The sequence below is a fragment of the Choloepus didactylus genome, chromosome 20 (assembly GCF_015220235.1).
Source record: "Choloepus didactylus isolate mChoDid1 chromosome 20, mChoDid1.pri, whole genome shotgun sequence".
Classification (NCBI taxonomy): domain Eukaryota; kingdom Metazoa; phylum Chordata; class Mammalia; order Pilosa; family Megalonychidae; genus Choloepus; species Choloepus didactylus.
Genome location: NC_051326.1, coordinates 14,147,927 through 14,174,457, shown reverse-complemented (window position 1 = coordinate 14,174,457; position 26,531 = coordinate 14,147,927). Strand labels below are relative to the sequence as shown.

At 37.8% G+C, this 26,531-nt stretch overlaps 2 protein-coding genes across 5 annotated transcripts in view; one reads left to right on the top strand and one right to left on the bottom strand.

Moving 5' to 3' along the window:
- ASXL2 (ASXL transcriptional regulator 2) overlaps positions 1-26,531 on the top strand; it is a 186,484-nt gene that overhangs the window by 90,081 nt on the left and 69,872 nt on the right. For 3 of the 4 annotated variants that reach the window (XR_005213270.1, XM_037812547.1, XM_037812546.1), the window contains one exon: positions 909-1,059. Coding sequence is in view for 2 of the 4 variants with exons in the window: in XM_037812547.1 (XP_037668475.1) it covers positions 909-1,059 (151 nt within the window). In the remaining 2 variants the exon portion in view is untranslated. Of the gene's footprint in view, positions 1-908; positions 1,060-3,467; positions 3,700-26,531 lie in introns of those variants that run through there. The other variant, XM_037812548.1, reaches the window with a different exon arrangement.
- Positions 18,196-19,243, bottom strand: LOC119516293 (ribose-phosphate pyrophosphokinase 1-like). The gene has a single exon (XM_037812565.1). The coding sequence runs from the start codon at positions 19,150-19,152 to the stop codon at positions 18,196-18,198; it is 957 nt and encodes a 318-aa protein (XP_037668493.1). The 5' UTR covers positions 19,153-19,243.

The following is a 26,531-nucleotide window of genomic DNA, read 5'->3' as shown; positions in this document are numbered from 1 at the left end:
TGTTTATGTGTTTATCTTTATACACTTTATAAATAATAGCTAATATTTATTAAGCTTTTTTCATATGCCAGCATTTTTGAGAGTTTTACATTTATTAACTCCTTGAATTTCAGAGTAATCTGTTGAGTTAGGTACTATTATTACCCTCATTTTATAGACAGGTAAACTGAGGGCATGAGATGTTACACCAAGGGTGCACAATTAAGATAAAGCCAGAATTTAAACCCAGGAAGTCTCTGTTTCCTAGTCCTTGTTCTTGCAACTACCCTATTATATGTCTTAAACATAATGTTGACACAAGTCACTATCCAAGAGCAGAGACCAAGAGATTCATATGCTTTAAAAAAAAAAAAAAGGTTCTCTTTCTGTTTGACTCTTGCTACTTATTAACCAATATTCAGGAACCAATTAGATTCATATAATGTAGTATCAATTAGATTCACATAATGCACTATCACTGTCCAGACTCAATCTGAATTCATAATAGATAATGATACTTACATATATACAAGTACACATATATATGCTCACACATACAAATATTCATATACATATTATACATGGATGTATATGCATTTAACAGAATTCTGTTTTTTTTTTTTTTAACCCTGAACATTTTTTCATTTACTTGAACTTACATCTACCCAGTTTTTGTCCAGTTTAAACCTGTGTGTTTGTGCCTGCATATGAATGACACGTATCATTTTGATCTTTGTATAATTGGAGGGAAACATTGGCTTATTTGACCCAGAGAAAGAAAGAGGACAGGAATTAAGAAGATATTGTTGGTTTTAGTACTGAATTATATAATACTAAAAATTATTCAGCACAGTTAAGTTGTAGCAATACATAATTCCTATTTGCTGAAATGGTAATGATTAATCCTAATTGGATGCCTACATTTTCAGAAAGATGTGCCGGATGGGGTGAAAGAGCTATCAGAAGGTTCAGAAGAAAGCAGTGATGGTCAGTCAGATTCCCAGAGTTCTGAGAACAGCAGCAGCAGCAGTGATGGTGGCAGCAACAAGGAGGGAAAAAAGAGCAGGTGGAAAAGGAAAGGTAAATCCACCTGATCCCTCAATAAAGTACTGGATGCTATGGGACTAATGCCCTCATTAGTAGTTCCTCTTTTTCCCAGACCCCAGGTCAGTCAGTTTCTTTCCTTAACCCTTCAGATCCTCTAGATCAACACTGTCCAATAGAATTTCTTACGATGATGGAAATGTTCTGTATCTATGCTGTCCAGCACAATAGCCACTAGCTACTTGTATCTATTGACCATGTGACATATGGCTAATGTGACTGATGAACTGAATTTTAGTTTTATTTTGACTTGAATTTAAATGGTATATGTGACTAGAGGCTACTACATTGGACAGCACAGCTCTAGATTTTACCTGGGTTTATTCTTTGTCCTTGTCATCCATAGCCATTTTTAGAATGCTTTTATTTTATTTGCCTCCCGAATTTTATCTTCTAAAATTTAAGCACGTCTTGCTTTAACAACTTTCTCCTTGCTAGGAAAAGAATGCTTTACATTTCTACTAGTAAAGGCTAAATTTAATTTGCTGGTCTTTGCTCTCGTCCCCTGCTTAGTGTCTGCCTTGTTGCTCACCCCCAAAAAACTTTCTTTAGGGAATATTGTCTTTGTTGCTGCAGCTTCCCTGGGATGGTCTTTACAGCTAAACATACATTTTTTTTCTATTCCTGCTAATCTGTCACTTCTTGTTAGAGTTTTCTTGAAGAGGTCATATCTCTTTGAAAACCCTATTATTTATAAATTTAGCCATAGTTGCTTGCTATCAAACAAGTTTTGAACTAGTTTGTGATAGGTCCTTCACAAGGACTGATACAGAGATATTCCAAGCAAAATAGACATTCAAGATTTTCTCTAGCTTGGATCTCATCTTAGACTTTAGGTATAGTGAACTGTCTTTGGACCTAGGAGTTAATGTTGGCTGGAATACTTGACTCGTTAATTTTGAGTGCCTGTGGAACTATTAACCATCCTTGTGTTAATGTACATGTTATTCCTGGAGAAAATTCAGATAATTTGTGGCATTATATGTATTCTCTGGTTTAGCTCCTATAGGTGCAGTTTGGGCAGACTTTAAACCAGAAGATTTAAGTTTTAAAGTCACAGCTGGTTGGAGTGTAATAACTGAGATCTCAAATGTTAGAAAAAAATTGAATGAAGGCAAGACAAAGCTTGGCCCTCTAACCAGTATTCTTCATTTATATTTTTTAAGTAATCCCTATTGATAGTGGAAGGAGGGTATGGTCCAGGGCCTTGAATTCTTCAGGATCTACTAAGAATTTATTTTTGGAAGGGTGGAACTGAAAGTGAGAAGGGCTGTCTCTCTCCTGCTGCTCCCCATTTTAAACTTTTCTCTTTAAGTTTGCAAATTATTGGTATAAGATTGGGACCCAAGTCAAGTCATCAGGCAGCGAAAGCATTTAGCAATGTTTGGGTTTTATGGATGGGTTGAAAACCGGGAAGTCAGTATTAGAGGAAGATCTAGTAAATTGGGAACAAAATCATGGTCTTGGGATATCCTTGCCTTTCGAGAGCCACCATATGCTGCAATAGCTATTTTGATAAGCGGCTGTATCTGTGTTTTTTCTCAGAACTAATAGTTATTAATAACTATCTCTAACAATTTGTGGTGAATGTATTAAGATACAGGAGGAACTAAGAAATAAATATAGAGTCCCACTGTCAGTAACTTGTGAGGTAGATTTGGATAGCATAATCCGGGCATAATAATAGAAGACACCAACCAAAAGGTAATCGCAAATTCAGAATTGTGGCCAGATAATTGTTTTTGAAGTGCCTTTGATTCATTTCTCTTTGAGAAATTGTCACAATATTGAGTATTTGTTCTCAGTTTACATTAAGATGAGATGTTCTGTAAATTTTTATTCTGGTTATAGGTAGTCTATTTCAATTTGACCCAGATAAACTGGGAGTTTCCATTCTAGAATTGGGTTTATGTCGAGTTTGGAAGGTGGAGATCAGAGGTGCATGTGATATCACATATAATTCATGTTTACTTAGCAGCTCTCATATTCTCAAAAAGTGGATAAATGCCAAGTATGCAATAATGAAGAAATTATTTAGTCTCCTGTAGAATGTTCATTGCTCATTTGTGTGTCATATGTATGGTATATAGCATAGAATCATAAATTTTTAGGTATATATTTATGCTTTTTTTATAGTCCTGTGCAAATTAAAGTGAAAATTTGTAGCCAGCAGGGATAGTAGCAGCATATAGTGTATGGTTGACAAAGCAGTTCTGAGTCAGTTGCAGATATCAATAAAAGTAAAGCAAACTAATTGTGCCTATTCTTTTTTCTTATATAGGACTTTTATTCTCAATCTGGCATCACTTTATTTCAAATGCATTGTAAGACAGGAAGCACATTGAGATACTATCAAAACCCACTTCCTTTTATGTACAAAAATAAAGAGCTCTGAGAGCAAAACTGATACTTCTGGTTGAAAATTGATAGAAACTCTCTTGATAGGTATGCCTTTTAGCCATATAGGAACAGAGAATAGAACTTTGAAATTCAGTTCAATATTAAAACTAGTTTACTGATTTCTATGTAAAGTGAAAGAACTTAGAAGTTTGTAGTTTTGGTTAGTAGTTTTGGAAATAATGTTCAGAGAAGAGCTTTATGGAATTCCACGCCAAGGTAAGGTGGAGTAATTCCAGCCAAATGACTATTGAAAATCAACTGTTTCTGTTGCTTTTTTTGTAGAATCATAGCTAAGTGAAGCCACTGCCTTTTGCCCAAAATAAAATAAAAATACTATAGCATGCGGCAACTGCAGCAAGTATTGTTTTTATCTTCTAACAGAGAAAATTGAAAGTTCTGCTAGATTATGATCTGCTTTAAAAGTTTTTTAAGAATAAAATTATGTGACATATACCTTTTCATCTAATAAAGAATTACTAATTATTTCTAGGAGCATGAACTAATGTAAAATTTACTTCTTGTTCAGAGCTATTTAAAATCTGGAATTTGAAATGTATTGTGTCTGGAGTTATTTAAAATATCCACCTGCCGTCTAACTCCATTTATATATTGTTAAATTACTGAACAGGGATGATTATGTTTTTAACATTCTGTTTAGAAAGTATACTGGGGAGGAAACTAATTTTTGCAAAATTAACTTATGTGGGGAGAGACTTTTGGAAGATGTTCTCTTCTCTGAGTTGGTTGCTGAGTTGGAAGTATTTGCTCTGTCTTTGGGATTGAAGGTGTCTGCAGTATTAGGATTTGGGTAGTCAGGGTACTGTCCAGTTTGGAGTAGATTGCTCTTAGTATGGGAAAAAGGAACTTGTGGCTAAAAAGAGTCTGTTACCAATGGTTTCCTCGAAAGAAAGACTACTGTTGGAGTAAAAACTCTCCCTTAAAAGAAGAATTGCTGTTTCTGAAGATTAAAACAATTTTGGAAACTTCAATTGTAATCATTCCTTCAACTATCAATAATATATATTGTTCTTAAGTTTCAATTTTGATTATTCTTCCAATGTTTCTGATAGTCCTTTAAATATTTCAGAGGAACCCCTTAAATATCTTCAAGTGAAAATAAAACTTTAAGTCAAAGATAATTTACTGAAGGTTTTAATTCACATGTATCTAATGATAATAGTCTGTATCCTTTAGACCTGCCTCAATTGTCTGTGGAAATGGAAAATTCCTCCTGCTGTAATATGTCTGAAAAGTAATACCTTGTGAACTAATACTCACTGGATGGTACATAGCCAGTTTTGTTAAATATCCAGCAACCTGTTACTACTTCACCCAACTGTGTAAAACTGACTTCGATGAGCTTCAGCTTCTAAAATTTGTTTTCAATATTTTTCTTGAAAACACTTAATATTTTTCTATAATTTTTTATTGGAGATTTTAGGATTACAGAAGAATCATGCAGAAAATACCGAGTTCTCATATACACTCCTTATTATTAACACTTTGCACTAGTGTGGTTTCTTTGTTACAATTGAAAAAATATTATAATTGTACTATTAACTATATTCCTTAGTTTCCATTAGAGTTCAGTGTTTTTTTTGTACGGTACCAAGGTTTTGTTTTGTTTTAAAAATTTTATTATAGTAACGTATATACAATCTAAAATTTCAGTTTTTAACCACAATCAAATATAAAATTCATTGTTGTTAATTATATTCACAATGTTGTGTACCCGTCATCATCATCCATTACCAAAACTTTTCTATCATCCAAAAACAGAAGTTGTGTACTAATTAATCATTTAGTTCCCATTTCCTAAGCCCACCCTAGTTCTTGGTACCCTCTGACCTACTTTTCCGTCTCTATGAATTTTTTTATTCACGTTATTTCAAATAAGTGAAACCAGTATGATATTTGTCCTTTTGTGTCTGGCTTATTTCACTCAATGTAATGTCTTCAAGGTTCATCCATGTTGTCGCATGTATCAGAAATTCATTCCTTTTTGTGACTGAATAATATTCCATTGTGTGTATATGCCACAATTTGCTTATCAGTTCAACTGTTGATGGACACTTAGAGTTGTTTCCATCCTGTGGACAATTGTTGAGTAATAGTGCTATGAACTTCACTGTGCAAATACCTGTTTCAGTCCTTGCTTTCAATTCTTTGGGGAATAATTGTACCTTGGATTGCTGAGTCATGTGGTAATTCTATACTTAACTTTCTGAGGAACCACCAAACTGTCTTCCAAATTGGCTGCACCATTTTGTATTTCCACCAAAAATGAATGAGTGTCCCTATTTCTCCATGTCCTTTCCAACACTCCTTACTTCCTGTTTTTTCATTAGTAGCCATTCTAGTATGTGTGAAATGGTATCTCACTGTAGTTTTGATTTCCATGTCCCTGATGGTTAATATGTGGAGAATCTTTTTATGTGGTTTTTGGCCTTTTGTATAACTTCTTTGAGAAATGTCTATTCAGTTTTTTGGTCCATATTTTAACTGGGTTGTTTGTCTTTTTGTTATTGACTTGTACGATTTCTAAAAAATACATTATGGTATTAAACTGTTACCAGATACGTGGTTTCCAAATATTTTCTCCATTCTGTAGTTGTCTTTTTACTTTCATGGTGAAGTGCTTTGATGCACAAAAGTTTTTAATTTTGAGGAGTTTCCATGTCTCTTTTTTTTTCTTTTGTTGCATGTGGTTTGGGTATATAGTCTAAGAAACCATTGCCTAACACAGGGTTCTGAAGATGTTTCACTATGTTTTCTTATAGGAGTTTTATAGTTTTGGTTCTTACAAGCAGGTCATTGATCCATTTTGAGTTGATTTTTCTATGTGGTTTGAGGCATAGGGGTCCACCTTCATTCTTTTGCAAATGGAGATCCAGTTTTCCCTGCACCATTTGTTGAAGAGAGTATTCTTTCCCAACTGAGTGGGCTTGGCACTCTTGTCAAAAATCAGTTGGCTGTTTTGTATGTCACTCTTGTTGCATAATTATCTCTCTTTGTCTCTGAACCTGGATAAAAACCAATTTGGAGAATGACTTGGGGAGGCAGATTTGGGAAAACTTCCCCTGCTTTCCGCCAGCATAAAATAAAAAAAAATCTTTTCCTCTTCAAAAAAAAAAAATCAGTTGGCCATAGATTTGGGGGTTGATTTCTGAACTCTTAGGTAATCCATTGATCTGTATGTTTGTCCTTTTGCCAGTACCATACTTTTATGATTACTGTGGCTTTGTAATAAGTTTTCAGATCAGGAAGTGTGAGTCCACAAACTTCATTCTTCTTTTTCAAGATGATTTTGACATTTGAGGCCATTTTACTCTTTCATATATATTTGATGATTGGCTTTTCTATTTCTGGAAAGAAGGCTGGTGGAATTTTGATTGGGATTGTGTTGAATCTGTAAATTGTTTTGGGTAGAATTGAAATCTTAATATTTAGCATTCCAATCCATGAACACAGAATGTTATTCCATTTATTTAGGTGTTCTTTGTTTTCTTGTAGCAACATTTTACAGTTTTTTGTGTAGAAGTCCTTTACATCCTTGGTTAAGTTCATTCCTAGATATTTGATTCTTTTCGTTGTTATTGTAAATGGAATTTTTTTTAATTTCCTCTTCAGAGTGTTCATTACTAGTGTATAGCAACACTACTGACTTTAGCATCTTGACCTTGTACCCTATCACTTTGCTGTATTTGTTTTTTAACTCTACTACCTTTGTTGTAGTTTCCTAAAGATTTTCTCTATGAAGAATCATATCTTGTGCAAATGGGAAAGATTACCCCTTCCTTTCCAACTTGGATGTTTTTTATTTCTTTTTCTCACCAAATTGCTCTGGCTGGAACTTCCAGAACAATGTTGAATAACAGTGGTGACAGTGCACATCCGTATCTTGTTCCTGATTTTGGATGGAAAGTTTTCAGTCTTTCACCGTTAAGTAGGATGTTAGCTGTGGGCTTTTCAAATGCCCTTTATCATTTTAGGAAGTTTCCTTCTATTCCTAGTTTTCTGAGTGTTTTTCCCAAGAACGGGTGCTGGATTGTGTCAGCTGCCTTTTCTGCATCAATTGAGATGATCATGTGTTTTTTTTCTCTTCATTTTGATGATGTGGTGTGTTACAGTAGTTGATTTTCTTATGTTGAACCAGTCTTGAATATCTCTCCTGATCATGGTGTAGAATTCTTTTAATTTGCTCTTGGATTTGATTTGCTAGTGTTTTCTTGGCGGTTTTTGTATCCATATTCATAAGGGATGCTCTTCTGTAATTTTCTTTTCTTGCAGTATCTTTATCTGGCTCTGGTGTTAGGGAGATGCTGGCCTCATAGAATGAGTTAGGAAGTGCTCCCTTCTCTTCAATTTTTTGGAAGCAGTTTGAGCATGATTGTTGTTAATTCTTCATTAGGTGTTTAGTAAAATCCCCATGTGAAGCCTTTGGGTCCTGGGCTTTTCTTGGTTGAGAGGTTTTTGATTACTGATTCATTGTCTTTACTTGCTATTAGTTTGTTGCCATCATCTATTTCTTCTTGAGTCAGTATAGGTAGTTTGTGTATTTCTAGGAATTGCTCATTTCACCTAGGTTATCTAATTTGTTGCCATTCAGTTTTTCATAGTATCCTCTTACAATCTTTTTTTTTTTGGGGGGGGGATCAGTACTAATGTCCTCCCTTTCAGTTCTGATTTTAGTTATTTGCATTGTCTCTTTTCTGTTAGTCTACCTAAATAACATTTTGTTGATTTTATTGGTTTTTTTTTCAAAAATCAACTATTATTTTTGTTGATTCTATTGATTTTTGTTCTTTATTTCATTTATCTCCACTCTAATCTTTGTTATTTCCTTCTTCTGCTTGCTTTGGGTTTAGTTTGGTCCTCTTTTTCTAGATCCCACAATTGTGAAGTTAAGTCTCTGATTTGAGATCTTTCTTCTGTTTTAATGTAACCATTTAGAGCTATAAATTTCACTCCCCACACTGCCTTTGCTGTGACCCGTAAGTGGTGGGTTGCTGTGTTTTCATTTTCATTTGCCTCAAAATATTTTGTAATTTGTGATTTTTGCTTTGACCCTTTGGTTGTTCAAGAGTGTGTTGTTTCATTTCCACATAATTGTGAATTTTCCAGTTCTCCCTCCATTACTGATTTCTAGCTTCATTCATCTGTGGTTGGAGAAGATACACTGTATGATTTCTGTATTTTTTGAGACCTTTTTTGTGATCGAACTTGTCATCTGGAGAATGCACTAGAGAAGATTGTGTATTCTGCTTCTGTTGGATGGAGTGTTCTATATTTGTCTATTAGGTCTAGTTGGTTTAGAATATTGTTCTAATATCCTTATTGATCTTCTGTCTAGCTGTTTTGTTCATTATTGAAAGTGATGTATTGAAGTCTCCTATTAATGTAGAATCATCTGTTTCTCCTTTCAGATCTGTCAATCTTTGCCTCTTTATATTTTACAGCTCTACCATTAGGTGCATATATATTTATAATTATGTTTTCTTGTTTAATTGATGCCTTTATCTATATATAGTGACCTTCTTTGTCCCTTATAACAGTTTTTGACTTGAAGTGTATTTTATCTGCTATTGGTATAGCTATCCCAGCTCTCTTTTGGTTACTCTTTGCATTTTATATATTTTTTTCCATCCTTTCACTTTTAACCTACCTGTGTTTTTGAATTTAAGGTCAGACTGTTATAAATAGCACATAGTTGTGTCATACTTTTTTTATTCATTCTGCCAATCTTTGCCTTTTGACTGGAGAATTTAATCTATTTAGATTTAATATAACTATGATAATGCAGGACTTCTGCCATTTTGCTATTTGGTCTCTCTAAGCCTTATACCTTTTGTCCTTCAATTCTTTCATTAATGCTTACTTTCATATTTATTTGATTTTTTTAAAAATATTGTAGCATTTGAGTTCCTTCTCATTTCTTTCTGTGTATGTTTTTCATATGCTTTTCATTTTCCATGTGGATTAAATTTAAAATCTTAAATCTATAACAATCATATTTGATTAGATACCAGCTTAACTCTTAGTAGCATACACACACACTATTCTTATATTCCACTTCCCCCCATCTTCTTTCTGTATTTGTTACAAATTATTTTTATACACTATATGTCCAAAACCATTGAGTTATAATTACTTTTTCTGCATTTACATTTAGAACCCGTAAAATGTTAAAAGTGGATTTACATTCCAAAAAAATACAATGCAGTAGTACTGGCATTTATAATTACCCATGTGGTTACCTTTACTGGAGGTCTTTTATTTCTTTATGCTACTTTGATCCACTGTTTAATATCCTTACCTTTTAGTCCGAGGAACTTCCTTTGTACTGCTTGTAGGGTAGCAGTAGTGGTGATGAACTCCTTCAGTTTTTATTTAGCTTTTAATGTCTTAATCTGTCGCTCATTTTTGAAAGTCAGTCTCACTGGATATAAAATTTTTGGTTGATATTGGTTTTCTTTCAGTGCTTCAAGTATTTCGTCCTTCTGCCTTCTTGCCTCGATGGTTTCTAATGAGAAAGCAGAACTTAATCTTATTGGCAATGTATATAACACATTATTTCTCTTGCAGCTTTCAGTTTTCGAGTTCCCTGATTCTTTCTGCCAGCTCTAATCTGTGGTCTAAACCTTCTAGGAAATTTTTTATTTCAGTTATTGTGGATTTCAACTCTATTACTTCTGTTTAGTTCCTTTTTAAAATTTCTTTTTATTGAAATTCTCATATTGTTTATTTGTAGTTTTTCTGATATCCTTTATTACTTTCTCTATATTTTCTTTTATCTTCTTGAGCATACTGAAGGTCATCTTTTTTCATTTTTTTTTTTTTTTTTTTCCTGCTACATGAACTTTTATTCAGGGCTTACTTACAGGGTGAGAAACCATGGAGAGATCATGACGGCTCTCTCAGGCCGGGCAGGCAGCGCATTCACAGAGAAGATGACCAAGCAATACAAAGAAGACAGAAAGCCTTTTATAAGGGTTTAAGACAAAGGCCTTCCTAAGGGTGGGGGTAGCATAGATGCGGGAACAGATCACTCTGACCTGAGAGGTGGTGCAGGAAGGACTAGAATAACACTTGAACAATTACGTTTTGCTCTTTTTGTGAGACTAAGAGCTTCTCACCTCCTGCCTGCTTCCCATAAAGTAACATTTTAAGGTCAGTTTACCCTTTTTCTCTTTACTGGCTTAGAAAAACAGTAGGTTAAACATTTAGCTGCTTAGGTCATGCAGACTGCTGTGCACCAAAGATCTGCAGGCCTGTTTTGCTCAGGCCACGGGTTGCCACAGTCCACCGCCGCACAACAGTTTGCGTTGACCATATGACAGACTTTACATCTAAAATTTACAACAATACAATGAACAACATAGTAATAATATACTGGTACAGAGAGATAATAAACCTATTATCAAGTGGTGCTATGGCCAGGTTAATGAGTTCTACCATTTAGCCCAGGTACTGCCTGGGCTAAAATAGCTAAAGGAGAAAAGTACCAGGCATTCTGCTTTATTCTATATCTAGTTTTTACTATTTTTCAACCTTGTGAAGGTCATTTTTAAAAAGTCTTTGCCTTGTATGTCCAGAACCTGGCCCTCTTCATTGATGGTTTTGGATTTGTATCTTGTTTCTTTGGATGGACCATCATTTCCTATTTCTTTGACTGTCTTGTAATCTTTTGTTGCACCCTATACATTTTTTTTTTTTAATCTTCATTTCATTGAGATATATTCACATACCACGCAGTCATACAAAACAAATCGTACTTTCGATTGTTTACAGTACCATTACATGGTGGTACATTCATCACCGAAATCAATCCCTGGCACCTTCATTAGCACACACACAAAAATAACAAGAATAATAATTAGAGTGAAAAAGAGCAATTGAAGTAAAAAAGAACACTGGGTACCTTTGTCTGTTTGTTTCCTTCCCCTATTTTTCTACTCATCCATCCATAAACTAGACAAAGTGGAGTGTGGTGCTTATGGCTTTCCCAATCCCATTGTCACCCCTCATAAGCTACATTTTTATACAACTGTCTTCGAGATTCATGGGTTCTGGGTTGTAGTTTGATAGTTTCAGGTATTCACCACCAGCTACCCCAATTCTTTAGAACCTAAAAAGGGTTGTCTAAAGTGTGCATAAGAGTGCCCACCAGAGTGACCTCTCGGCTCCTTTTGGAATCTCTCTGCCACTGCAGCTTATTTCATTTCCTTTCACATCCCCCTTTTGGTCAAGAAGATGTTCTCCGTCCCACGATGCCAGGTCTACATTCCTCCCCGGGAGTCGTATTCCACGTTGCCAGGGAGATTCACTCCCCTGGGTGTCTGATCCCACGTAGGGGGGAGGGCAGTGATTTCACCTTTCAAGTTGGCTTAGCTAGAGAGACAGGGCCACATCTGAGCAACAAAGAGGCATTCGGGAGGAGGCTCTTAGGCACAACCATAGGGAGGCCTAGCCTCTCCTTCGCAGCAACCGTCTTCCCAAGGGTAAAACCTGTGGTAGAGGGCTCAACCCATCAAACCACCAGTCCCCTATGTCTGTGGTCATGTTAGCAACCATGGAGGTGGGGTAGGCGAATACCCCTGCATTCTCCACAGGCTCCTCAAGGGGGCACTACATCTTTTTTTTTTTCCCTTGTTTTTCTTTTTTTTTTTTTTTTTAACTTTCCCTTCTTTTTTAAATCAACTGTATGAAAAAAAAAGTTAAAAAGAAAACAAACATACAATAAAAGAACATTTCAAAGAGACCATAACAAGGGAGTAAGAAAAAGACAACTAACCTAAGATAACTGCTTAACTTCCAACATGTTCCTACTTTACCCCAAGAAAGTTACCTAATATAGCAACATTTCTGTGAACTTGCTCCTACTATATCCATCAGAAATTAACAGACCATAGTCATTCCTGGGCATCCCCAGAACGTTAAATAGCTTATCTGTTCTTCTTGGATTATTGTTCCCCCTTCCTTAATTGCTCTCTATTGCTAGTTCCCCTACATTCTGCATTATAAGCCATTTGTTTTACATTTTTCAAAGTTCACATTAGTGGTAGCATATAATATTTCTCTTTTTGTGCCTGGCTTATTTCGCTCAGCATTATGTCTTCAAGGTTCATCCATGTTGTCATATGTTTCACGAGATCGTTCTTTCTTACTGCCGCGTAGTATTCCATCGTGTGTATATACCACATTTTATTTATCCACTCATCTGTTGAAGGACATTTGGGTTGTTTCCATCTCTTGGCAATTGTGAATAATGCTGCTATGAACATTGGCGTGCAGATATCTGTTCGTGTCACTGCTTTCCGATCTTCTGGGTATATACCGAGAAGTGCAATCGCTGGATCGAATGGTAACTCTTTATCTAGTTTTCTAAGGAACTGCCAGACTGACTTCCAGAGCGGCTGAACCATTATACAGTCCCACCAACAGTGAATAAGAGTTCCAATTTCTCCACATCCCCTCCAGCATTTGTAGTTTCCTGTTTGTTTAATGGCAGCCATTCTAACCGGTGTTAGATGGTATCTCATTGTGGTCTTAATTTGCATCTCTCTAATAGCTAGTGAAGCTGAACATTTTTTCATGTGTTTCTTGGCCATTTGTATTTCCTCTTCAGAGAAGTGTCTTTTCATATCTTTTGCCCATTTTATAATTGGGCTGTCTATACTATTGTCATTGAGTTGTAGGATTTCTTTATATATGCAAGATATCAGTCTTTTGTCAGATACATGGTTTCCAAAAATTTTTTCCCATTGAGTTGGCTGCCTCTTTACCTTTTTGAGAAGTTTCTTTGAGGTGCAGAAACTTCTAAGCTTGAGGAGTTCCCATTTATCTATTTTGTCTTTTGTTGCTTGTGCTTTGGGTGTAAAGTCTAGGAAGTGTCCGCCTAATACAAGGTCTTGAAGATGTTTTCCTACATTATCTTCTAGGAGTTTTATGGTACTTTCTTTTATATTGAGATCTTTGGTCCATTTTGAGTTAATTTTTGTGTAGGGTGTTAGGTAGGGGTCCTCTTTCATTCTTTTGGATATGGATATCCAACTCTCCCAGCCCCATTTGTTGAAAAGACCATTATGACTCAGTTCAGTGACTTTGGGGGCCTTATCAAAGATCAGTCGGCCATAGATCTGAGGGTCTATCTCTGAATTCTCAATTTGATTCCATTGATCTATATGTCTATCTTTGTGCCAGTACCATGCTGTTTTGGCAACTGTGGCTTTATAATAAGCTTCAAAGTCAGGGAGTGTAAGTCCTCCCACTTCGTTTTTCTTTTTTAGAGTGTCTTTATCAATTTGAGGCCTCTTCCCTTTCCAAATAAATTTGATAACTAGCTTTTCCAAGTCTGCAAAGTAGGTTGTTGGAATTTTGATTGGGATTGCATTGAATCTGTAGATGAGTTTGGGTAGAATTGACATCTTAATGACATTTAGCCTTCCTATCCATGAACATGGAATATTTTTCCATCTTTTAAGGTCCCCTTCTATTTCTTTTAGTAGAGTTACGTAGTTTTCTTTGTATAGGTCTTTTATATCTTTGGTTAAGTTTATTCCTAGGTACTTGATTTTTTTATTTGCTATTGAAAATGGTATCTTTTTCTTGAGTGTCTCTTCAGTTTGTTCATTTCTAGCATATAGAAACATTACTGACTTATGTGCATTAACCTTGTATCCCGCTACTTTGCTAAATTTGTTGATTAGCTCTAGTAGCTGTATCGTCGATTTCTCAGGGTTTTCTAGATATAAGATCATATCATCTGCAAACAATGACAGTTTTACTTCTTCTTTTCCAATTTGGATGCCTTTTATTTCTTTGTCTTGCCGGATTGCCCTGGCTAGCACTTCCAGCACAATGTTGAATAACAGTTGTGACAGCGGGCATCCTTGTCTTGTTCCTGATCTTAGAGGGAAGGCTTTCAGTCTCTCACCATTGAGTACTATGCTGGCTGTGGGTTTTTCATATATGCTCTTTATCATGTTGAGGAAGTTTCCTTCAGTTCCTACCTTTTGAAGTGTTTTTATCAAAAAGGGATGTTGGATTTTGTCAAATGCTTTTTCAGCATCTATTGAGATGATCAATTGATTTTTCCCTTTCGGGTTTTTAATGTGTTGTAATACATTGATTGATTTTCTTATGTTGAACCATCCTTGCATGCCTGGAATAAACCCCACTTGGTCATGGTGTATGATTTTTTTAATGTGTCTTTGGATTCGATTTGCAAGTATTTTGTTGAGGATTTTTACATCTATATTGATTAGGGAGATTGGCCGGTAGTTTTCCTTTTTTGTAGCATCTTTGCCTGGTTTTGGTATTAGATTGATGTTAGCTTCATAAAATGAGTTAGGTAGTGTTCCATTTTCTTCAATGTTTTGAAAGAGTTTGAGTAAGATTGGTGTCAGTTCTTTCTGGAAAGTTTGGTAGAATTCCCCTGTGAAGCCATCTGGCCCTGGGCATTTATTTGTGGGAAGATTTTTGATGACTGATTGGATCTCTTTGCTTGTGATGGGTTGGTTGAGGTCTTCTATTTCTTCTCTGGTCAGTCTAGGTTGTTCATATGTTTCCAGGAAATTGTCCATTTCCTCTACATTATCCAGTTTGTTGCCATACAGTTGTTCATAGTATCCTCTTATAATTTTTTTAATTTCTTCAGGATCTGCAGTTATGTCACCTTTTTCATTCATGATTTTGTTTATATGGGTCTTCTGTCTTTTTGATTTTGTCAGTCTAGCTAGGTGCTTGTCAATCTTGTTGATCTTCTCAAAGAACCAACTTTTGGTGATATTTATCCTCTCTATTGTTTTTTTGTTCTCTATGTCATTTATTTCTGCTTTAATCCTTGTTATTTCTTTTCTTGTACTTGGTTTAGGATTGGTTTGCTGTTCATTTTCTAGCTTCTTCAGTTGATCCATTAGTTCTTTGATTTTGGCTGTTTCTTCCTTTTTAATATATGCGTTTAGTGCTATAAATTTCCCCCTTAGCACTGCTTTTGCTGCATCCCATAGGTTTTGGTATGTTGTGTTCTCATTTTCATTCGTCTCTATATATTTAGCAATTTCTCTTGCTATTTCTTCTTTAACCCACTGATTGTTTAGGAGTGTGTTGTTTAACCTCCAGGTATTTGTGAATTTTCTAAGTCTCTGATGGTTATTGACTTCTAATTGTATTCCATTGTGGTCAGAGAATGTGCTTTGAATAATTTCAATCTTTTTAAATTTATTGAGGCTTGTTTTATGTCCCAGCATATGATCTATTCTGGAGAAAGTTCCGTGAGCACTAGAAAAGTATATCTATCCTGGTGATTTGGGATGTAATGTCCTGTATATGTCTGTTAAATCTAATTCATTTATCAGATTGTTTAGGTTTTCAATTTCCTTATTGGTCTTCTGTCTGGTTGATCTATCTATAGGAGAGAGTGATGTGTTGAAGTCTCCCACAATTATTGTGGAAACATCAATTGCTTCTTTTAGTTTTGCCAGTGTTTCTCTCATGTATTTTGTGGCACCTTGATTGGGTGCATAGACATTTACGATTGTTATTTCTTCTTGCTGAATTGCCCCTTTTATTAGTACTTAGTGGCCTTCTTTGTCTCTCAAAACATCCCTGCATTTGAAGTCTTATTTTATCTGAGATTAATATTGCTACACCTGCTTTCTTTTGGCTGTAGCTTGCATGAAATATTTTTTTCCATCCTTTCACTTTCAGTTTCTTTGTGTCCCTGTGTCTAAGATGAGTCTCTTGTATGCAACATATTGATGGTTCATTTTTTTTGATCCATTCTGCGAATCTGTATCTTTTAATTGGGGAGTTTAATCCATTTACATTCAACGTTATAACCGTGAAGGCATTTCTTGAATCAGCCATCTTATCCTTTGGTTTATATTCGTCATATCTTTCCCCTCTGTCTATTAATATCCTTTATTGTACCCATACCGAATCTCTTTAGTACTGAACCTTTCTTCAAGTCTCTCTGTCCTTTCTTTGTTTCTCTGTCTGTAGGGCTCCCTTTAGTATCTCCAGTAGGGCAGGTCTCTTGTTAGCAACTTCTCTCAGCATTTGTTTGTCTGTGAAAAATTTCAGCTCTCCCTCAAATTTGAAGGAGAGCTTTGCTGGATAAAGTATTCTTGGCTGGAAATTTTTCTCACTCAGAATTTTAAATATATTGTGTCACTGCCTTCTGGCCTCCATGGTGGCTGCTGAGTAGTCACTACTTAGTCTTATGCTGTTTCCTTTGTATGTGGTGAATTGCTTTTCTCTTGGTGCTTTCAGAACTTGCTCCTTCTCTTCTGTGTTTGACAGTGTGATCAGTATATGTCTCGGAGTGGGTTTATTTGGATTTATTCTATTTGGGGTTCGCTGAGCATTTATGATTTGTATATTTATGTTGTTTAGAAGATTTGGGAAGTTTTCCCCAACAATTTCTTTGAATACTCTTCCTAGACCTTTACCCTTTTCTTCCCCTTCTGGGACACCAATGAGTCTTATATTTGGACGTTTCATATTATCTATCATATCCCTGAGGTCCATTTCGATTTTTTCAATTTTTTTCCCCATTCTTTCTTTTATGCTTTCATTTTCCGTTCTGTCATCTTCCAGGTCACTGATTCGTTGTTCAGCTTCCTCTAGTCTTGTACTATGAGTGTCCAGAATCTTTTTAATTTGGTCAACAGTTTCTTTTATTTCCATAAGATCATCCATTTTTTTATTTAGTCTTGCAATGTCTTGTTTTTTTTTTTCACATAAAGACACTTTATTAGTTTTCTCTACAAGCTACAATAACATCAAGCTTTTTAAACAGAAACCTCAGGTCATCTGAGAGGCCGAACAGATACAAGGAAGGAAGATGAAAATTAAATATTTAAATTAACCAAAAGGCAGTATACCATCACCTAAGATCAACTACCATGGTGGCAGCAGGCTAAGGAAGATTAAGCTACAGCAAAATCACCTCATGTAAATGTTAGAGATTACACAGCTTTCCATAGGACTATGGTACACTGATCATTTGGCCCTAAGAGGCTATTTGGCCAGGGAAAAAGCCATGATGGCTGAAGGTAATGCCAAATTGAAAGAAGCAGGTACAACACAGAATCCAAGATACATAGTCCCCTGGGTGATGGTGATGGATGAGTTTTCTTCCTTCCAAGAAGCATTTGTTCCACTGTGCTGCCTCCCCTCATGTCTCCACCCAATGGCTGAAAGCTGCCTGCCCCTACCTTAGGGGAAGCTCGGCAACCAGAACTAGATTTGGGGTTGCCTAGGGCTCTAGCGGTAACTTAGCACAGAACTTGGAGAACTGGTGACACTTTCAGGATTGGGGGAACTGGGCTGGTTTTGTTGCTAATTGTTCTGAACAAAGAAAACCCTGAAGCATTCACATGCAAAGTAGTCTTAGCTTCCCCTGGCACAGTAAAACACCCGTACACAATACCCTCAAAGTCTGAAATCTTGCTGCAGCTGAGCTGCAGTTCAAGCTGCAAGGCTCACAAAATTAAAGAAGCCAGAATGAGCCAATGCAGATAGGAAATTCCAGCAGTTAATCTCAATCTGCCTTTCCTCAATTTAGGATAAGCTCTGATATACCTGATGTGGGATGTAGAAAGCTACACTGGAGCAAGCTGGGTCTTCTGCTGAACTTTTCAAATACCGAGGGAAAACAAGGAGTGGGGTTGATTTTACTTTTAAAAAGCCTCAGAAATTATTCTATTACAAAGGTACGTGGCTGAACAGGTAGGACACAGATTCCCCATTGTGAGTTCTCCTGATGGCTTCTGTAAGGATCATGGAGATATCGATCACCTTTATTTTGTAGCAATGCTTCATCTTATCCTCCTGAGGTATGGTATTGGTGACTACTACTGCTTCAAAACACGCATTGTTGATGCGAGAAATAGCTGGGCCAGAAAAGTTTCCATGAGTCAAGACAGCGTAAACTCTAGTGGCTCCAGCTGACAGAAGTTTGTCAGCTGCATGACAGATTGTGCCACAAGTGTCAGCCATGTCATCCACAAGGATGGCCACTCGATCCTTCACATCTCCCACCAGCAGCATGCGGTCCACTTCATTGGCCTTCTTCCGTTCTTTGTGAATCAAGGCAAAGTCCACATTCAACCGATCTGCAATGGAGGTCACTCTCTTAGCTCCACCAGCATCTGGTGAGACAATAGTGCAGTTCCTCCACTCAGAGATATTCTCCCTTATCCACTTCAGGACAGCTGGCTCTGCATACAAATTGTCCACTGGGATATCAAAAAAACCCTGAATTTGAGAAGCATGAAGGTCCATGGTGATGATGTGATCTGCTCCTGCTACAGAGAGCATATTTGCAACAAGCTTGGCTGAGATTGGGGCCCGGCTCTTATCCTTCTTATCCTGCCGGGCATAAGGGAAGCATGGGATGACTGCAGTAACCCGGCTGGCTGAAGCAATCTTGCAGGCGTTAATCATAATCAAAAGCTCCATGAGATTGTCGTTGATTTCACCGCAACCACTCTGAACAATGTAGACATCCTCTCCACGTACACTCTCTCCAATTTCCACACAGGTCTCCTGGTTGCTGAATTTCTTAGTCACCACCTTGCCTAGCTCCAGGCCCAGGCGGTCGGCAATTTTCTGGGATAAGTCCTGGTGAGAGCTGCCGCTGAAGATTTTGATATTCGGCATCTCGGTCAGCTGTCTTAGGCACTCTTCGCTCAGCGATCGCTGCTGCTGCTGCCGAGACAGGAACCGAAGTCGTACCAGAGAATCAATACTAACCGCTTCGCGTTGCTACTCCGCCATCTTACACTCCTGCCCGGCGCTCTGCTCTCGCAATGTCTTCTTTATGCTTTTCTAGGGTCTTCTTGATTTCCTTTGTATCCCGTACTATGGTCTCATTGTTCATCTTTAGTTCTTTGAGTAGCTGCTCTAGGTGCTGTGTCTCTTCTGATCTTTTGATTTGGGTGCTTGGGCTTGGGTTATCCATATCGTCTGGTTTTTCATATGCTTTATAATTTTCTGTTGTTTTTGGCCTCGTGGCATTTGCTGAACTTGATAGGGTTCTTTTAGGATTTGTAGACCAATTGAAGTCCTTATCTCTAATTTATCAGATCTGCAGCTTGGTGGAGTACACTTTCTCTAACTAACCAGCAGGTGGCGTCCACGAGCCACCTGTTCTCCACAAGCCAGTTCTCCCCTGGTTAGCCTTTTTGGTGAGTGGGGTAGTGAGTCTTGTGGGGTCCAATTGGTGTACCAAGCTTGCGTGTGTAGTTGGTGTTGCCTGCCCTGTATATGGGGCGTGTTTCTGGGCAGTCAGGGAGGGGGGGTGGCTCTAACAATCAAATCTCCCTGGTAATCCTAGAGTTTTAAGGCTGCTGCAATAGTCTATTCCTTCAGTTCAGTCCTGCCACAGTTTGTCTCTGCCACTGACCCACAAGTCCTTAGTATTGGCGTATGGCTCCTGAGACTTGCAAGTGGGCCCCTCTTCCAGGCCGTGCACCCCCTGGTCCTCTGTTGAGGGATGACTGTGCTATTTCACAGGTGAGTGCCGTCCCCCCAGAGCAGTTCTGGGCTGCTGGGCTGTGTAGGGAGGCTCCCAGTCTGCTGAAATGATGGCTGAATGGGGCTTTGTTAATTCACACTGCTCCACCTTCCCAACTCTGGGACAATCAGCTGAGGTTGCAGGGAAGGCTAATGTCCACGCCCAGTTTTGTGGTGTGTGCCTGTTATTTGAAGCACTTCGGTCACACTGGGTTGTCTGGGGCAGCTCTGGGCTATGGGGCTGGCGATGGGCAGGAGTGTTTCCTGTCCACCAGGATGATGGCTGTGAGCAGACACCCCCCTTTTCTTGGGAAGTTGTGGTGTTTAGTGAATGTTTTTAGCCACTGGATTATTGCCTTTTGTCTCAGAGCTCTCTTAGTTCTGCTTTTGACTTGACCTGCCCAAATTGCAGGTCTTTGAAGCTTTGTGTATTGGGCTTCTTAGAGTAATTGTTTTAGAAAAAGAAAAAAGGATTAAAAAAAAAAGGGCCCTCCTCAGAGATCTACTGGGTTATTGAAATGCTAAGAGACAAAGCAACCAGGGCCATTAAGGAAAGGTCCACAGGGCAGAGAGATCAGCTTTTGTTTGGGATTTGCATATGCGCCTCAGAGCCTGAGCTCTGCCCTTCCCCTTTCTATGTTCACCAGAACTCCAAAAATCCTCTGCTTTTATTTTGGAGTTTTTCGTGTTGTTTTTTTTCCTATGCCTGTCTCCTCTGTGCTGGGCTGGCTGCTCTCAGATTCTCTGGTGTCTGGTCTCAATCTATCTATGGTTGGAGTTTGGATCAGTAGAATGAGATTCCGATAAGGGCTGCCACTGCAGTTCTCCCTTCTCTTTCCCGGAGCTGACAGCCCCTCCTCCCACGGGACTGAGCCTGGCAGGGAGGGGCGCGGGTCCCCTGGCCGCAAAAACTTACAGATTTCGCTGATCTCAGCAGTTCCACGTTTTCATGAGTGTTGTATGAAGTATGCCCAAAGTCAGATTGCTCTGTGGTGTCCAGTCCACGCAGTTCCTGGGTTTCTACCTACTTTCCTGGAGGAGTAACTAAAACATACAGCTCACCAGTCTGCCATCTTGCCCCGCCTCTACGTTTTAATATTATAAAGGGTTAAGTCTGGAATTTAGTCCCTGCGCTTTCTGTTCCTTAAGTTTGTATCCAACTAGTGATATGACGGAGATTTCCTTGAGTGCCAGATGCTAAGCAAAACAAATAAACCAATGCAAAAAACACCTCTCTGAGTCTTTGCAAATTTGCTACCTGTGGCTGGTGATCTCCTTCAGAGTTTAGAACCCCCTGTCAGGAAGAGTAGCCTAAAGAGAAAGCAAAGTGCAGTTTACGCTCTGTCTTTTCTGAGCCTGTGTGTTGCCCTGTGCTTGTGCTTTGTCTTGGCCTTAGGAATTTCCCCATTTGCAGGAATTTAGATGCCCCCTTTACTCACCAGTGTTTAAGGTTTTTATAGTTTATTCCTAACCACTGCTGTATAGGTTAGAGCAGTTCATTTCAATTCTACTGTTAAAATCCTACTTGACTAATACAAGAATTATCATCAGGGCCTTGATATAGTTAAAATGCAACCTTAATATTCATTTTTCAAACAAGGTTTTTTTTTTTATGCTTTTTAAGATATAGCCTTAGGGAACTGTGGTTCCCTATTTTGTAACTCTGTGACACTGTTCCATGCCCTTGTCATACTCTCCCTACCCCACCTCCAATACCATTTAGCTAGTTTATATCAGTGCATCTTAAAATACCAGTTGTAAACGATCAATCTCCCCAACCCCAAATCATTGTGGACCAATATTTTTGTAAAATACAGGTAGAGTGGCCCAGCAATGTCAAATTCCTGTAGAAGTTTCTGAATGCTTACTCTTGCTTTTGTACTTGTTGCAGACCAGTCTGTGGACCACAGTTGAATGGCAGTGATTTAGATTATTTCAGTTTTTAAAGGAGGAAAAATATTAAATGATACTGCCCTGTTTTGAATGAGAGAAAAATTAACTTTACCTCCATGAGTAAATAATTATACTTAGGTTCTCATTAATGATCCTTTGAAAGCAGAGAGATGAAGGAATACATGAAAATAGAAGGACTATGCATAAAGGAAAGAGGCGCATGGAGAGAGAAACCAGAGCAGAAAGACATTGGTATTTTACTTTATTCCTCACAAACACCGAGGGAAATATTTCCACCAGAAGCTGGTTTTGTTGTGTGTGTGTGTGTTTTTTTTTAACCAACTTTGTCTTCACAGCCCAGTATACAGAACCTCACAGTTGTATAACTACAGTATGAGTGCATTTTGGAATATAAAATTGAAGTCCTGTGGACTTTTATGAAAATGAACTGTTTAGTTTAAGGTAGTAAAAGAATTGGATGCAAAAAATTGTTGTCAATTTTGGGGAAATGGTCACCTAGATGAAGTTTTTTTTTTTTTTTTTTTAATAGAACATAAGTAAAATGGAATATGCAAACCTTTTATATACTATTTTTATTCTTTTGTCTTATAAAAAACTTTTAATTTTTTAAGCAAGCTTTTTGTTGAAGGATAACATGCATGCAGAAAAATTCACAAATGGTAAGCTTGATGAATATTTGCATGGTGAACAAACCCATGTAACAGTATCTTGATCGAGAAATAATATATTTTACCAGTCCTGCAGAGGCACCCCTGTTCCATCATGCCATCTCTCAGTCACTATACATAAAAAATAATCTCAGTCTTGACTTCTGTCAACATCTATTAGCTTTACCTATTTAGACATTTTAAAAATTAAGTTATATATATTCAGAAAAGTGCGCATAAGTATACAACTTGTTGAATTTTCACAAACTGAATACTCCTATGAACCAGCACCTACCTCAAGGAGCTGACCATTGTCACCACCTCAGTAGCCTCCTTGTACTCGCTTCTGGTCACAACCATTGCCCCAAAGTAACCCCTCTAAAAATTTCTAGTAGTATATGTAGACAAGTCTTGTCTAGAACAGAATTGACTGATCAGAAACAATTCTCTGTGTTTTTAAACTTTAAAAAATAACAATTGATTCATACTTATATATTCTTTAACTCAGTGTTTGTAAGATTCATCCACATTCTTGTGTGTAGCAATACATTAGATGATTAAATCTGTAGAGTGTTCATGGTATAAGTTTTATTCCTTGCTACCCCAATTTATTTACTCATTCTACCATTGATGAACATGTGGTTATTTCTAGTTTTTGCCTACAGTTAATTCTGCTCTGAGCATTTTTATATGTTTTTCCTTGGGCATAAGTACTCATTTCTGTTGGGTATGTACTCAGGTGTAAAATTAAATAGTATGTACTGCCAAGCAATTTTCCTAAGTGTTCATACCGATTTATATTCCCACCAGCAATGTATGAGAGTTCCAGTTACTTCACATGCTTGCTAACACTTGGTATTGTCAGTCTTTTTAATTTTAGGGTTTGGGTGGGTGTGTAATAGTATCTCATGGTTTTAAATTGCCGTTCCATGATGGCTAATGGAATTGAATCCCTTTTCATTTGGAATATCTTCTTTTGTGACGTACCAGTTGCAGTCCCCCCATCTTTCTATGGGTTATCTTTTTCTTATTGACTTGTAGGACTCCTTAGTATATTTTCTTGTTGAATACATTTATTGCAACTTTCTTCTCTCTTTCTGTGGCTTACTTTTTCACTCTTCTTGAAGGTATCTTTAGAAGAATAGGATGTCTTAATTTTAATGTAATCCACTGTATCTTTTTCTAATGAAAATTGTTTATTCCACTGACACAAAAGTAGTTTGTGTCTATGTCATCTATTTCTGTGTGCTCTAATGACAGCTTTCTTCTTTAATCTCTTGCATTTAAGATCTGTAAACCATTTGGAAATTTTGTGTATGATATAAGATAATCATCTTTTCCCCTATATGGATATCTAAGTGATAGCACTATTTTTTAACAGGCTGTTCTTTCCTTTCACTGCATTTTAATGTTTCCTTTGTTGTAGGTCAGTTGACTCTACATTTATAGGTTTGTTTCTGGATTCTGTTCTGTTCCATGAGTATGTTTGTCTATCCTTGAACCCATACCATCCTGTTTTAATTCCTGTCACCTTGTAATTAGTTTTCATATCCAATAGTTTAAGTCCTTTAATTTTGTTCAAGGTTGTCTGGCGCTCTTAGCTTTTCTCATTTTCATGTAAATTTTGAAATCAACTTGTCAGTTTCAAACGGTCCCTCCCCCATAAACCTGCTAGGATTTTGATTGGGATTGCACTGAATCTGTAGATCAATTTGGATTCTTTGAAAATGTTTATATTATTGAGGCTTTCATTCCATGAAAATTGTGTATTCCTCTGTTTTCTTCAGTTTTCATTAAATTCTCTCATTAATGTCATGTAGTTTTCTTTGTAGAGTTCTTGCACATCTTTTATTAGATTTATTCTTTGATTTTTTTATTCTATTATAAATGCCTTTAAATATTTTTAACTTAATAGATTTTTGTTGATGCTGTATAGAAATACAGTTAATTTTATAAATTGACTGTTAGTGCTTTTGAAGGGTCAAGGATCTTACCCTACTTCTAACCTAACAAATTATCCCCTTATTCATTTGTGGATGCTGGCAGGTGATCCAAGATTCCTGGGTCAGAGACAAAGGACTTTATTACTCATGGCACAGCAAGCAGTTTGAGCTTCAGTGTAATTTTTGTATTAGTTCTTCTTTGCCCTCAAGTTTCACAGGGTGGTATGACATGGGCCCAGGTGAATGCTACTCATTCAGGGGTTTGCATTTTAACCAAGGAAGCACTGAGCTTGGGGGATTCATCGGATTCATTGCTTTTATACTTAGCAGAAGCAAATCTTTGTGGGGAGACATTGCCTCATCTCGCAACGTTCCTTTCTCCAGCAGAACCCGGAGAGATGGACCCCATAGAGAGTGTTCAGAGCTTTGCATTGTTGGCATATCTAGCCAAATACATGTAGCGACACTCTGGGAACATCATGAATTACCTCTTCCAACAATAACATTGTATCCAGCAATATTGCTGAATTCATTTTTTATTTCTGTTGAATTATATAAAGGGTGTTTTTTTTCCCTATCGTCTCATATACAACATATAATTTATGAATAATATTTCATATCATTTTCTTTGCTGTTTGTACTGGCTATTCCAGTACACAGTGGAGTAGAAATGGTAATAAACGTCATCCTTTTTATTCTGTCTTTAAAGTAAATAAAGCTCTCAATATTATAATAAAGAACTATAGGAGGCGGGGCAAGATGGCAGACTGGTGAGCTGTATGTTTTAGTTACTCCTCCAGGAAAGTAGGTAAAAAGCCAGGAACTGCGTGGACTGGACACCACAGAGCAATCTGTCTTTGGGCATACTTCATACAACACTCATGAAAACGTGGAACTGCTGAGATCAGCGAAATCTGTAAGTTTTTGCGGCCAGGGGACCCGCGCCCCTCCCTGCCAGGCTCAGTCCCGGGGGAGGAGGGGCTGTCAGCTCCAGGAAGGAGAAGGGAGAATTGCAGTGGCTGCTCTCATCGGAAACTCATTCTACTGATTCAAACTCCAACCATAGATAGACTGAGGCCAGACACCAGAGACTCTGAGAGCAGCCAGCCCAGCAGAGAGGAGACGGGCATAGAAGGAAAACAACACGAGAAGCTCCAAAGTAAAAGCAGAGGATTTTTGGAGTTCTGGTGAACACAGAAAGGGGAAGGGCGGAGATCAGGCCTTGAGGCGCATATGCAAATCCCAAAGCAAGGCTGATCTCTCTGCCCAGGGCACCTTTCCTTAATGGCCCTGGTTGCTTTGTCTATTAGCATTTCAATAACCCATTAGATCTCTGAGGAGGGCCGTTTTTTTTTTTTGTTTTTTTTTGTTTTTTTTTTTTTTTTTTAAATCCTTTTTGCTTTTTCTAAAACAATTACTCTAAGAAGCTCAATACAGAAAGCTTCAAAGAATTGAAATTTGGGCACGTCAAGTCAAGAGCAGAACTAAGAGAGCTCTGAGACAAAAGGCAATAATCCAGTGGCTGAGAAAATTCACTAAACAACACAACTTCCCAAGAAAAGGGGGGTGTCCGCTCACAGCCACCATCCTGGTGGACAGGAAACACTCCTGCCCATCGCCAGCCCCATAGCCCAGAGCTGCCCCAGACAACCCAGTGTGACGGAAGTACTTCAAATAACAGGCACACACCACAAAACTGGGCGTGGACATTAGCCTTCCCTGCAACCTCAGCTGAATGTCCCAGAGCTGGGAAGGGGGAGCAGTGTGAATTAACAGAGCCCCATTCAGCCATCATTTGAGCAGACTGGGAGCCTCCCAACACAGCCCAGCAGCCCAGAACTGCCCTGGGGGGACGGCACTCACCTGTGACATAGCACAGTCATCCCTCAACAGAGGACCCGGGGTGCACAGCCTGGAAGAGGGGCCCACTTGCAAGTCTCAGGAGCCATACGCCAATACCAAAGACTTGTGGGTCAGTGGCAGAGACAAACTGTGGCAGGACTGAACTGAAGGATTAGAC

What these genes read in the sequence shown, in the direction of transcription:
- LOC119516293 (XM_037812565.1), bottom strand. Translation starts at nt 19,152, where the DNA reads ATGCCGAATATCAAAATCTTCAGCGGCAGCTCTCACCAGGACTTATCC.